At 49.9% G+C, this 14,205-nt stretch overlaps 1 protein-coding gene across 1 annotated transcript in view; it reads left to right on the forward strand.

The window, feature by feature from the left end:
- CSMD1 (CUB and Sushi multiple domains 1) overlaps positions 1-13,371 on the forward strand; it is a 652,915-nt gene extending 639,544 nt beyond the window's left edge. The window contains exons 63-66 of the mRNA XM_058666667.1: positions 650-762; positions 3,496-3,583; positions 10,084-10,216; positions 13,102-13,371. Of these exons, the coding sequence (XP_058522650.1) occupies positions 650-762; positions 3,496-3,583; positions 10,084-10,216; positions 13,102-13,261 (494 nt within the window). The 3' untranslated portion in view covers positions 13,262-13,371. The remainder of the gene's footprint in view (positions 1-649; positions 763-3,495; positions 3,584-10,083; positions 10,217-13,101) is intronic.
- Positions 13,372-14,205: the final 834 nt, after the last annotated feature.

Raw genomic sequence — 14,205 nt, forward strand, 5'->3', positions numbered from 1 at the left:
AGTGCTGGAAACTTACTTAGCTCAGAGTCCCTGGGAGTCCATCCCCGCCTCTGTGGGGAAGCTCGAGGCGATGCCCTGGAAGCCCTCGGCTCAGCACCTACAGCACCGGGCTCAGCAGCATTTGTCTCACGTCCATCTTTGTTCGGTTCCCGGATTCCTCCGTCTGGTGGGTTCCCGTGGGGTCACATTTCTTCTCCGGACAGTGGTAGCCACCGTCCTCAGGCAGGGCCGCTCACAGGTGGGACCACTGAGCCGCTTCATGCTGCGTCTCTGGCCAGGCAGTCCTGTCTCACGCTGCTCACAGTCAGGAGGCAGGATGGCGCTCAGGGTCTCATGCTTGTGTCCTTAGCAATATACTGTAGTTACAAAAATGGTTTTCCTTTGTCAGAATTGGATTTATATTCCTTTTATTCTCATTGTGAAACAGAGATAGTGAAATTAGCACATCCATTCAAAGCAGAAAGGACTATAATATGTAGTGATATCTTCAGGGGAAAAATTACTGAAACAAAACATTTTAGAGTAAGATGTTAATTGATTTCACTTTTCTGTTGCCTGTGACATAACATTCTCTGTGCCATGTTCCATACCAAGTGGAGGGGTGGCTCTGTCATGAGTGCACAGCATACCACTGTTGGCTCTCTTACAGGAGTTTACAAGAAGGAGGAGGCACACCTACTCCTGAAGGCTTCTCAGATTAAAGGCCCAGCGGACATTTTTGTGAGCAACTTTGAAAATGACAACTGGGGCCTGGATGGCTACGTAAGTCCTTGTGGTCCTGGTATCTGTGCAGGGGGAGGGTAGCTGGGGGAGTCAGGGCTGTGTGTCTGTACAGGGTGCAGGTGACCAGGAGAGGCAGGGCTGTGTGTCTATGCAGGGGTGAGGGCATCTAGGGGAGTCAGGGCTGTGTGACTGTGCAGGGGTGAGGATGGTTGATGAGTCAGGGGCGTGTGCCTGTGCAGGGGTGAGGGCATCTAGGGGAGTCAGGGCTGTGTGCCTGTGCAGGGGTGAGGACGGCTGAGGAGTCTGGGCTGTGTGCCTGTGCAGGGGTGAGGGCGTCTAGGGGAGTCTGGGCTGTGTGCCTGTGCAGGGATGAGGACGGCTGAGGAGTCTGGGCTGTGTGCCTGTGCAGGGGTGAGGGCGTCTAGGGGAGTCAGGGCTGTGTGCCTGTGCAGGGGTGAGGACGGCTGAGGAGTCTGGGCTGTGTGCCTGTGCAGGGGTGAGGGCAGCTGGGGGAGTCAGGACTGTGTGCCTGTGCAGGGGTGAGGACGGCTAAGGAGTCAGGGCTGTGTGTGCAGAGGGGAGGGCAGCTGGGGGAGTCAGGACTGTGTGTCTATGCAGGGAGGGAGACTAAAGGAGTCAGGGATGTGTGTTTGTGCAGGGGGGAGGGCAGCTGGGGGAGTCAGGGCTGTGAGTCTGTGCAGGGGGAAATTAGCTGGGGGAGTCAGGCATGTGTGTTTGTGCAGGGAGGAGGGCAGCTGAGGGAGTCAGGGATGTGAGTCTGTGCAGGGGGAGATTAGCTGGGGGAGTCAGGGCTGTGTGTGCAGGGGTGAGGGCAGCTGGGGGAGTCTGGGCTGTGTGCCTGTGCAGGGGCAGGTGACTAGGGGAGGCAGGGCTATGTGCCTGTGCAGGGGTGAGAGCGTCTAGGGGAGTCAGGGCTGTGTGCCTGTGCAGGGTTGAGGACGGCTGAGGAGTCTGGGCTGTGTGCCTGTGCAGGGAGGAGGGCGGCTGAGGAGTTTTGGTTGTGTGTCTGACCTTGAAAACGCAGCAGTCTTACTCTTGCACCTGGCATGGATTCCTGAACTAATTAATGAGGCAGAGCCATGAAGCATAAGGAGAGGTCTTCCATTATAGGTTTGTGTTCACAATAGCCCAGGTGAACCAGGCTGAAGCCAGGAGCCTGGAACTCCCTCCCAGTCTCCCCCATGGGTGACAGGGATGCCAAGCACTGGAGCCTGCAGCTGCTGCCTCCAAGGGTGAGCGTGAGCAGAAAGCTGGAGATGGGAGCCTAAACTGAGACACTTATTACAGGACGCATGCACCGCGAGTGTGTGTTGAAACTGTGCCAGGGCCCAGCCAGGTGGCCTAGTGGTTCAAGTACTCGCCTTGAATGCACCAGGATCCCACGTGGGCAACAGTTCTAATCTGGCAGCCCTGCTTCCTATCCAGCTCCCTGCTTGTGGCGTGGGAAAGCAGTCAGATGACCTAAGGCCTTGGGACCCTGCACCTGTGAGGGGGACTTGGAAGAAGCTCCTGGCTCCTGGCTTGGGATCAGCTCAGGTCCAGCCGTTGTGGCCACTGGGGAGTGAATCATTGGACGAAGTTCCTCCTCTCTCTCTTTCCTCCTTTCTGTATAACTGACTTTCCAATAAAAACAAATACATCTTTATAAAAAACATGCCAGATACCTGCCCCACACCTGCCCCTGTCCGTGCCCCACCCTGCTCCTTTGCTCCCCCTTTTGTTGCCATGCCCCTGTCTTGCCTCTGACCCTAAACCTGCCCTGCCTGCCCCTGCCCTGCCCCTGCCTGCCTCTGCCTGCCTCTGCCCCCACACCTGCCCCTGCCTTATCCTCTTGCTGCCCTGCCCTCTCGCTGTCCTTCCTGCCCCTGCCTGTCCCTGCACTGCCCCTGCCTGTCCCTGCTGCTGCCACTGCCTTAGTGTCTCTGCCCTACCTGCCCCTTCTGCCCCAGCCCTGCCCTGCCTCTGCTCTTCCCTGCCCTTCCCTGCCCTGCCTGTCCCTGCCCCTGCCCTGTCCCCACCCTGCCCCTGCCTTGCCTATCCCTGCCCCTGCCCTGTCCCATTCCTGCCCCTGCCCTGCCTGTCCCTGCCCCTGCCCTGTCCCATTCCTGCCCCTGCCCTGCCTGTCCCTGCTCCGCCCCCGCTCCTCCTGACCCATCCCTGTCTCTGCCCCTGTACCCCCCTCTTTTATTTTCAATAGAAGAAATCCAGTCTCTGAGATGAGAATAAAGTTGCCAGGAGCAACAAGTTTGTTGCTGTTTGGAACAAAACAAGAATCCGCTCCAGGTTCTGGGTTGTCAGTGCGTGTCCACTGCATGTGTGGAGCAAGCAAGAATTCCCAAGACCCCTGGCAGCCGCAGTGACACTCTCGGTCTTTCCAGATGAACCAGATTGAAATGTCCTCCAACACCCTCCCCTGCCAGTTGGTCGCTCTTTTGCAGGATCTGACTGAAGGAAACGCAGCTTCTGTACGTAGCAGCTCTCGTGTGGCCCTCGAAAGGGTGTGAGCATACAGTTGTGTTGTGAGGCTTACCACCAATTTAGAGATCGAAGTGAGACTTTGGGCACGTTCATGTCCACTGAGGTGCACGTCTGCACTGATGTCCAGTTGCAACTGTGGGTGTGTTATTAGAAGGAGTAGCATAGATCAACTGTTGACCTTGTAGCTGAAGACGCTACAGCAGCTGTGTTTGGGTGAATGAGCAGTACGTCGCCGTAACCTGCTGTACACCTCTCTCTCTCCTTCCACACCAGGTGTCCTCGGGACTTGAGAGAGGAGGGTTCACTTTCCAAGGGGACGTGCATGGCAAGGACTTTGGAAAATTCAAGCTGGAAAGGCAAGGTAAATAATTCTGGAACTTTCCTTAGCAAGGGCCTATTTGCCTTTCAGCTACTGAGCTGATAAAGATGGAAAGGACTCTAAAATATGTATTAAACAAAAAATAGTGGGAGGCACCAACATATCCTACAAGGATATAAAGTAGGTGCATTCTGAATAACAACATAAGTGTAAAACTGGAAATAATATAGTAAAAACTTGTCAGACCTGTAATTAACATCACAGACACATCAAGAGCTTTACTCAAATTAATGGGGAAAAATTGAAGGCAAGACCCAATTAAAATTGAACAAACTGTATTTACCCAAAGATAACTAAGAATCTTTTTAAAGTTAAAAAATGGAGCCTTAATAAGTGGCCAAGAAATGTGTGTTGTGATCTTCAGGAGCAGGTGTCTGCCCAGAGTGAGGCAGAAAAGTCTGTTTTGGTTAAAATGGTGAGGTTTTTGAGAAGGTCGCTCTGGCTTGGGAGTAAGCAGACACTGCGTGCTTGCTGTTAGTAGGTACATCCTGACAGTCCTTCTTCACCCAGCAATCTTGTGTCTGTGGCTTTAGGGCAGCATTCAGGTGTGCTCGGAGCAGGGCTGCCTTTGCCACAACGAAGGAGTTGCTGAGTTGGCCGGCGCTGGAGGCAACTCAGACAGCCCAGGGCAGCTCTGAGCTGGGAGCAGCGCAGGGGCTGAACCCCTGCCCACACATGTCCTTCTGCTGCCCACTGCCACCACGGCATACCACACACACTCCTCTGGCCTCTGCACACGGTCTCTGCTATACTGTGTGCACTACTTAAGATGTGTAGCATATTCATTATCTTGGGGAGCAGGGCTACCTTTCCTAGGAGCAGGAGGAGGTGGCCGTGTGAGGATTGTCACTCATGATCTCTCTTTAGAAAACTGATTGCCGTGGTAAGTTCAATGGTATCTTGGTGAGACCATCTCTGGTCTGAAGGTAGAGCCGGCAGAGTATCATTCCAATCAATTTAAAGTCCCGACATAATATTTCCAACCATTTACAACATTATGGCATTTATTGACATGGTATTGATTAACCAATATGTTAATAGGAAAATGCAGGTTCTCAACCACAACCTGTGACTTCTTCATAGACATTTCAATTTTGGTTTACATTCAGCCGTATTCTATACACCTTAAAATGGCTTAGATTGTTATTCAGCTGTCTCATGCCTATTTTAATTTTAGTCTTTAGCAGTTTATAGCATTGAAGCATGATTTCGGACTTTATGCTTGGTAAATACCTCCAATGAAAGAATGTCAACTGAATTTGAACTATGGAAATGCAACAAGGTGGAGCAATCCACCATGGGGGGAGGGTTTTGGGAGGGGTGGGGGGAATCCCAGTGCATAAAAAAATGTATCACATAATGCAATGTAATTAGTTTTTTTTAAAAAAGGAAATGCAATAAAAATATATGTTAGAAAAAAAAAGAAAACTGATTGCTCTTGGGAGTCCCAGGTAAATGGACACTGATCTGTTTATTGAAATAAATAAGATTAAATACTCATAAAACATTTGCACCACTCCAAGCAGTGCTACTAAATGGAGGAGCTATGCATTGTGGTGCCAACTTTGAGGGCGTGAGAGAACAAGCACAGAGGACCCTCAGGCAGCGCAGAGTTCATCCTCCCTCCTCCTGAGGGCACGCTGCGGCAGCCAACCCCGTGCTTTAATGAATAATCTTGATTCCCATGTGATGATGAGCTTATTGCCTGCAGAATCAGTTTGATTCATGAAATAACTTGAATCCTAAACAAGTCTCCCATTCAACTAAGTATAAGAGTCTGTGGTGAAGTAATGCTTCCACAACAACCATTTGTTTATGGCAGATTCCTTTTTATGGTTAAAAATAAACATCGTGCTAATTACTCCCAATCAGTTGACAGGCAAAAAAGATCATCTTTGTTGAAATCAAGTTAATCTGAACAACAACTTTATGCAAAAGCTTATGTAAGGAAATCAACAACAAATCGGTTTCTAAATTAAAAGAGAATGGTCCACGCAGAAAGAGAAAGAAAGAAAATCTATGAAAACAGATCATGTGATGAATAATTGGTGTCCAGAATGTACAAAGAACTCCTGACTCCACAATACTTGGGCAGACAAGTCTGGGAAAACGTACAGAGAATTGGAATGAACATTTCTGTTGGTGAATGAGCCTACAGATAAGGTGTGGAGAGTGATTAGTCAGGGAGCTATTGACCAACACACATGGTACTGCTGACTCCCAGCCAGCAGCATAGCCACGGTCGCAAAGTCCAGTCTGGGGCAGCACTGTGTAGACAAGTGGGAAGTCAGACACCGGGTAAAGGAATGGGAAACAAGAAAGCTGCCCAGGGGAATCACTGAACGATTTCCCAGGGAGCATCAGGACACTAGGGTAGGCCATGCTACAGCCACACAGGGACCAGGCAGGTCCTCCTGCAGTCACACGGGGACCAGGCAGGTCCTCCTACAGTCACACAGGAACCCAGGCAGGTCCTCCTGCAATCACTCAGAAACCCCGGCAGGTCCTCCTGCAGTCACAGAGGGACCAGACAGGCCCTCCTGCAGTCACACGGGGACCAGGCAGGTCCTCCTGCAGTCACACGGGGACCAGGCAGGTCCTCCTGCAGTCACACGGGGACCAGGCAGGTCCTCCTGCAGTCACAGAGGGACCAGGCAGGTCCTCCTGCAGTCACACGGGGACCAGGCAGGTCCTCCTGCAGTCACACGGGGAACAGGCAGGTCCTCCTGCAGTCACACGGGGACCAGGCAGGTCCTCCTACAGTCACACGGGGACCAGGCAGGTCCTCCTGCAGTCACACGGGGACCAGGCAGGTCCTCCTGCAGTCACACGGGGACCAGGCAGGTCCTCCTGCAGTCACACGGGGACCAGGCAGGTCCTCCTGCAGTCACACGGGGACCAGGCAGGCCCTCCTGCAGTCACACGGGGACCAGGCAGGCCCTCCTGCAGTCACACGGGGACCAGGCAGGTCCTCCTGCAGTCACACAGAAACCCAGGTAGGTCCTCCTGCAGTCACAGAGGGGGACCAGGCAGGTCCTCCTGCAGTCACACAGAATCCCAGGCAGGTCCTCCTGCAGTCACAGAGGGGGACCAGGCAGGTCCTCCTGCAGTCACACGGGGACCAGGCAGGTCCTCCTGCAGTCACACGGGGACCAGGCAGGTCCTCCTGCAGTCACTGTCCCCCTATTCCTTTCATGCATTGGCTTTCAGATTCAGCAACTCCACTCTTACATGTGTCTTAAGAGAGGAGCCCACAATTACAGAAATATGTTCCCCAGAACCTGCATAGAAATACTTACAGCAGTATTATCATAATGCAAAAAAATGAAAACAGTACAAATATTCATTAAATGATAATTGATGAAATAGCTTTATATAGTTAAATATCCCTTAGTATTATGAGACTCAACTTACAGAAACTTGTTAATGCATACCTGCCTTGATTCAGCTTGAAAACTAGATGTTATTTCAAAGAGGCCAGCCACAGATGACCACATTGGAGAGTTCCTTCTGTTTGAACCGCCTGGATCCAGCACTTGCTGGACATGCAGGGTCCTCCAGTGGCACTGCAGGTGGGGATGTGGGCGTTGTGAATCTCTGCAGGGTGTGAGAATGCTCCAAGGTGCAGTGCAGTGATGGTCACACCACCCAAGCACAACAGCAAGCTTCGAACTGCCCACTCACACTGGGTGGATGATTGGTAGTGCACATACTTTTCTTTCCATAATGTGCCGTTGTAATGTGACCAAGCAGGCTAATGGCCAGGAATACAGGCTCTGCCCATTGTTAAGCAGAGAAATGTAGATGTAAAGTAAGTAAGCACTCTTGCTGGTTCGTTGGTTGGACAGAGGGGAGGGCTGTGGGAAACAGTAAGGTGAAGACTGGAGAGGGAGGAGGGCCACAGCTGCTGGTGATCCCCCATCACTCTAGTGCTCCATGAGTTCCTCAGGAGATCATAGGGGACAGCGGGGAGGGGAGAGGATGACACCGACAGCCCCAGTTCCCAGAGGCAGAGCCTAGAGTGGACCCTGAGTGAATTAGATGTCCTCTGAGGGACTTACTCAGAGAATGGCTGCAAGCAGCCTAAGCATATTTTAGAGTAGACCAACTAAATAAACTTGGTTATATCTGGCACATTGTCTGTTGTACAGATCATGAAATTTGATCCACTCACATCTATGGAGGATAATATTCTCCGCCCTCAGAAAACTGAGGCAGGGAAACATTTGCATGCCCTGCTAGGCCACTGTGGCAGGGACACTGAAAACCTCGAGAGGAAGACCAGACCTATGGCAAAGGCGTGGCTGTCTGCCTTCACTTTCCTTTATATCTGTTCTCACATCCTTTTGCGCCATCTTCGGTACAGCCATGGCACATATTGCCCTTTACAATCTTAAAACCTGGGTAAATAACTAGAAACCACTAGGAGTTTCAGGAAGCATAATAATTTCCTAGTGTAAGTCCCTCCTTTTTATTGTTGTGTGTGTGATATGCTAGTTCCTGGGACATACAGATTTTCCAGAATTTTGTCAGTGAGAATTTGATGCAGTTGTATGGCACTGGTTGCATTCTGGATTCTATTGCATGTTCTGAGGATCACAATCACCGTGGCTTCATGAAACCAATGTTCTAGAGAAGAGAGAGGGATCTAGTACCCGCTTCCCACATGCGAGGCGTTGTTCTGAGAGGCACAAACACCTCCTGCTCATAGGAAGGGCACACGGGCCGTGCACTAGGGCACCAACTGTATGCTCACTGTTTCCCAGCCCCACCCAGTTTCTGGGTCTCCTAGTAGCTGCCCAGCAATACTTGATCCACCAACAGGAAACACTGATGTTTTTCCCAGAGACCCAGCAGTGCTGGTGACCAGTGAGATAGCTTCTAGTCTGTCCCAGGATGCTCAGCTGTGGGGAGGGTGTGCCTGACTCAGCTCAGCTCATGTGCCCATCGCCCGGGTGCTGTGACGTGGAGAGGACCTTGTAAGCACATTGCCTACAAGAAGCCTTGGGGGCTCGCAGCAAGGTACAGCCGGCTCACAAAGCCTGGCTCTAGGCCTGCTGTTTTTAACCTGAAGATGGAAAGCAGAAAGAATCCCCCATCTGCTGACACAAGTGGCCGACAGTTATCTGTTTTTATGTGAAGCTTCAGGAATTTTGACATGAGCAGTGCTATTTTAAGTGTATTTTACTTCATTTTAATGTAAAAATAAATCAAATGTAGTTAAAGTACAACTACAGATATGTAACAATATGCTCTGCCTCTCTCTTTCCCTCTCTTCTCCCACCACTCTTTTTTTGTAAAAATTTTCAGACAACATATTTTTCATTTACATTATAGCCAAGGCTGTGTGCTCCCCTAAGTAAAGGTTTGAGCATGTAACAAAGAATGAATTCCAGAGCTCTGTGCAACTGTAGGCAAGGGCTACAAACAGCAGCCAAGTGGAAGGGTGCCCATTTCACAGGTCGCTGAAGCTGCAGGGCAATGGCATTCCTAAGCATTTGTGTGACAAAGAGATGAAAAGTCTATAGATTGTAAAATTGACACACACAGGCATTCTTTTCTGTGGGTTTTTAAAACATTTTAATGCATACTTCTTTACCTTTTTTATAGTTTATGAAATTCAGTGACTTCAAATTTCCCTGTCACATGGGACATTCTTTAAGTTCTAGAGAGAGGCCTCTAGAATCATGTTGCTTCCGGCCGACTGCTGTATTCAGGTGTCTCCAGCCATTATCCAGTACACAGGGGCTTCGGGTATCTCTCCAAAACTGGGCCAAACGCACTTCAGAGTCATAACGCATATGCGAAACTCTAAGAACCAGCACTCTCCTTGGCAGTGGTGCCTTAATAGTGTGCTAGCTTGGAATGTCAGTGCTTGGCTTGCTCTCAGTGCCACACACAGGACACAGCTCATAGTGCCCCATCTCCTGGTAAGGGACAAGAAGCCCGGGTGAGCATCCTTTTCTGTCCACATGGGAACTTGCATTATGAAATTAGCTATTTTGCTTTTTGGATTTCTAAACTTTTTAATCAGTTTTGGAATCTACCTCAGATCAAAGTTAATTTCACCAGTATGTTCACTTGTGGAAGATGCAAGGCTACTCAAACAGAAAACTAAGATATTTACAAAATCTGGGATTTTACTGGTCTGGCCCTGGTCAGGAGAAAACAGCAAACACAGCTATTGCATGCTATTGAATATAAATAGGCAACAGACAATAATACCCTTGTGCATTCAGCAGGTCTTCCTGGATTCCATGAGCTTGTATTTGAAAACACAGCTCCACTTGCACAGCCACACTCCTAGTGTTGTTGAGCATGGTAGGGAATGGGTCATGAAATAGCTATACAATGTTCATGGAAGGATGTTCGCTGGTTCCTGTGGAGTTACAGCTCCATCTCGTCGTTGAGTTCTGTGGAATTCATCCCAGGTCGTTCCTTGCCTCAGCAAAGCCAGTAACCTCAAACTCCAACTTTTCCAGATCCCTCGAGCTCCGAACACGAATCCTCAAACCATCACCAGGGCACCAGCAGTGGCTCCGTGGCAGCTGCCATCTTGGTTCCGTTTTTTGCTCTGATTTTATCAGGGTTCGCATTTTACCTCTACAAACACAGGTACTGTAGATACCCCTGGGGAGAGGGCCAGTGTGCGTGGTGTGGGTGCGGGCAGGAGCGCCCACTCACACACATAACTGCTCTATGTTGCAGTGTAGTATGCTTGCTTGCATCGCTGATAGTCTGTGTGTAGCACCTGGGAACGACTGTGGTTGACCCTTCATGTGTTTGCTGTCCTGCTCTCTGTCGGGCGCATCTGAGCTGTAAAAGATTGAGTGACTAGAAAGTGACTGGGGTAAGGAAGAATGTGCAGGTTCCTGTCCCACTGGCAGGACATGAAGGTGGTACACCCCCTTCTGGTAGGAAGCTAGGTGGAGTGATCGCCCACTTTCACTCCGTATGCTTTACACATTCCAGAGCCCTGATACATTCTGTGTGCTCTGCAGGAATTTAGCATAGGCCAGTCTGCTCTGAAGTCCTCTTGTGGAAGCTACGATTATGATTCCCTGGAATAAGGTTCAAGTATACAAAACGTAAATGTCTGTTTAAGTAATATGTGCTTCTGCTTAATCCTGGATTTTACATAAAAAGTTAACGTGACAATGTTTGTTATTTTTTAAATAGGTCATGAGATGGCATCTTTAACGTGTGTTTTCTGCTGTTTTTATTTTAAAAAGTAAAGAATAACAAGGATGCTGATGCATAATTATATTAGTTGCATTTGTGTACTATGCTAAAAACATAATTCAATGAAAGAAACGTGAGACAATGTTTACAAATGATCAGCCTATCTATTTTAGTTCTCTTATTATTTTTAAAGAGTATCCTTTTTCTACACTTCTCTTATGCTCTAGCCTCAAATTTCTTCTGTCCAAAATGTCATTCAAATGTCTCTTCAAAATACCATTCCCTTGCTCCTATGATACGCTACAATTGGAAGTTTTTCCTTCCCTAAATGGGTGCAATGCAAAATACACCTGTTGTCTCAAGTTCTTCCAAGCCATGAGCATCCTTGGAGTGAGACACTTACATAGGAATTCACTGTTGATGCAAGTTCATCTGTGTTTTGTGGCTTCTGTGTCACCTCCAAGGAAAGGGAAAGTTTGCTTGCTCTCGCTCTCTCTTCTCTCACTCTCTCTTTCTCTCTTTCTCCCCCATTCCCTCCCTCCCTTTCTCCTCCACCCTGTCCACATCCCTCTGCCTTTCAATAAATGAAAAGACAGAAAATAAAAGTGGAAGTAAAATGGCCTCTTACAGATGTGTCCCTGCTGTTGCAAGTCAGTAGGCAGGCACTTGAAGCCCCTGCTGGCCAGCTACTGCATCTAGAGGGCTCTCTGGGCTGGTTCACAGAGGCAGACAGCACAGTCTGCAGGTCTCTTGTCCTTTGAAAGACTGTGCCCCCACATGTATGTGTATGTATGTGCATGCATATATGTGTATTTATGTGATGGTGCATTCATGCTCCCACATGCACACATGTGCGTTTGAATGTGTGTGTACATATGATTGTGTTCAGGTGTGTATGTATGTACTGTGTACCTATTCTGATACACACAGTAGAGGTAACTTCTGATACCATGTCCATTTTAAACTAAGTCTCCCTGGGGGCATTCCCTGCACCTCATGGCTTTAGTGTCTGAAGCGGCAAGCCTTTCACAGCAAACTCCTGCAGTCAGGTGTGATGCCCTGGAGCAGAGCACTGGCCTCAGCTCCGGGAAGGATGCAGCCTTTGCCTCCTGCACACAGCTGAAGACCATTCTTGGACAAAAACTGCAAGCCAGCATGGCTTCTGAGCACTTGGGGAATGTGTGGATGGTTGCATATCAGGCACCCCGGGGCCCATTGACAGGCTCAGGGCTCCTTCTCCCTGCACGGAAGGCACATGCCTGTGGGTCCCCAGTGCCTTGGCAGACAAACACATCTCTGACAGGCGTCCTTGGTTGGCTCTCGCTTCTGTTCAATCAGAGTCTCCCTGGAATTGTTCTGTTGAGGACAACCCAGTGGCAATCCACATGGCCAGCTGTCCGTGTGCAGATGGCCGATGTGCCAATGTGACTAGATGGTGGCCTCATTCACATCCTTGGTTTATTAATGTTGGATAGAATATGCTGCCAGCTCAATATCTAAGCTTGCTCCTGATGCTGGGAAGTGGCATGTTGATGCTGTGCTGCCTGCCTGTGTTCTTAGAGGAGTGCCTTGTGTGCCATAGCACAGCCTGGTGCTCAGCCATGTCCACCACTGAGCCATATATGTGCTAGTGTGCATATCACCCAGTACAGCCTTGAACCCTGATTTCTTCTGGAATAAAGAGAGAAATTAGTACAGATATATTCACACCTTTTTTGATCTAAACACTCAGTCACTCTGGTTGTGATTGTAAAGAGAAGATTTCCTTTAACTGAAAATGGAGATACCATCTTGATAATGGGCATAGTGTCTTTTTTGTAAATAAGCTCATAGTTAGCTCTGCATAGATAGCATATAGCGACTGTTAGGAAGGCAGTGACCCTCCCCCCAAAAAAGCATACAAGTCAGTTTGGCCTGAGCCGGCCCATAGACGGGTGTCATGATCACCATCCTGCTTTTAACAGGATGGCAAAGCCCAGCAGTGACAGGTCCATGCCCAAGCCGTGGTCCACGTGACTCCGCCTCTGGAGCATCCACAATCCCTACATGTGGACAGCTGCTTCCAGTTCTTAAAACCCATTTCAGCCATCTCAACAACCAACTTAAGAATGGTTGAGTATGCCAGGCATGCAGCTGTGCACCCTCCAAGCTATGGCCAGCTGCACACACCACTTCCTGCCTTGGGTGGCTCACCCTGCCTAAGGCTCCAGCCACCACCTCCTGCTCTGAGTGGTTCAGCCCCTGCCTAAGGCTCCAGCCATCAGCCACCATGACTGGAATTCTGCATTCTCATCACCTATCTCTTTATTTTCCTGTAGAACAAGACCCAAAGTTCAGTACAACGGCTATGCTGGCCATGAGAACAGTAATGGACAAGCATCCTTTGAAAACCCCATGTATGACACAAACTTAAAGCCCACAGAGGCCAAGGCCGTGCGGTTTGACACAACTCTGAACACGGTGTGCACAGTGGTATAGCCCTCAGTGCTCACAGGACGATTCATAGCCATACCTCCGACGGACAAGCAGTGACTGCTCTGGTGCCAGAAACCGCCGCCTCCTCTGCCCGCTGCAGCCGCCCTTCCCACAGCCCCCCCACACCCCCGGCCAGCACAGTGGGGCCTCTGCTCAGATGCAGCTGTCTTCTGAGGGTCAAACCACCAACGCGTCTGTTCCCAAAGCGGATCCTGAACGCCCACCGCACCTGCTCAACACCCAGGCACACCCGAGGAAGAATGCGGGTCAGGGCCACAGGGGCACTTGGCGCCTTGCACCTGTGTGTCCCATGTGGTCAGGGAGCCTCCTGGGCACGTGGGGTCATTGGCTTGGCTGTGGTGACACAGTGGCAGCACCACGACACGTGTTTTTGTTTTCATTTTTTGTTCAAATCCCGAGAGCAGGAATACTCTGGGAATCAGACAAGCTTCCTTACAGAAGACGGCGCTCCAGTGGAGGCACACACCATGTCCCTTCTGAGACCCGACAGGCAGCAAGGACCTCAGCGCTCCCTGAGTGCCCAGTCCCAGGGAACTTTGCAAATTTTCCAGTCAGCTGTTCTATTGCAGAGTTTTTAATGCACAATTTTTTGCACTAGTGTGTTACGAATGACTCACATTCTGATTAAAACAATGAAACTCCACACACAGGGTTGGTACACACTCTCCAATGTATATACACACCCTTCCACATCACCATGCTAGTGACACTCCCCTCCAGCAGTGAGTAGGTCCGAGTAGTGGGAAGAGAGGCCCGCGTGTGGCTCTTTTGAAACGACAGCAGCTGAGGAGTGAGCCTCTCGTGTCCACTGCGTTAGGCGTTGAATTCATCCCAAGGCCATCACTGACGGGGAAGCCTCAGAGGCCTTTTTCTATGCTCTGCTTTCTTTCCCTTACGGCACATCCTGCAGGCACATGTCTAGCCCT

This window comes from Ochotona princeps, chromosome 7 (genome assembly GCF_030435755.1).
Source record: "Ochotona princeps isolate mOchPri1 chromosome 7, mOchPri1.hap1, whole genome shotgun sequence".
In the NCBI taxonomy this organism is placed as follows: domain Eukaryota; kingdom Metazoa; phylum Chordata; class Mammalia; order Lagomorpha; family Ochotonidae; genus Ochotona; species Ochotona princeps.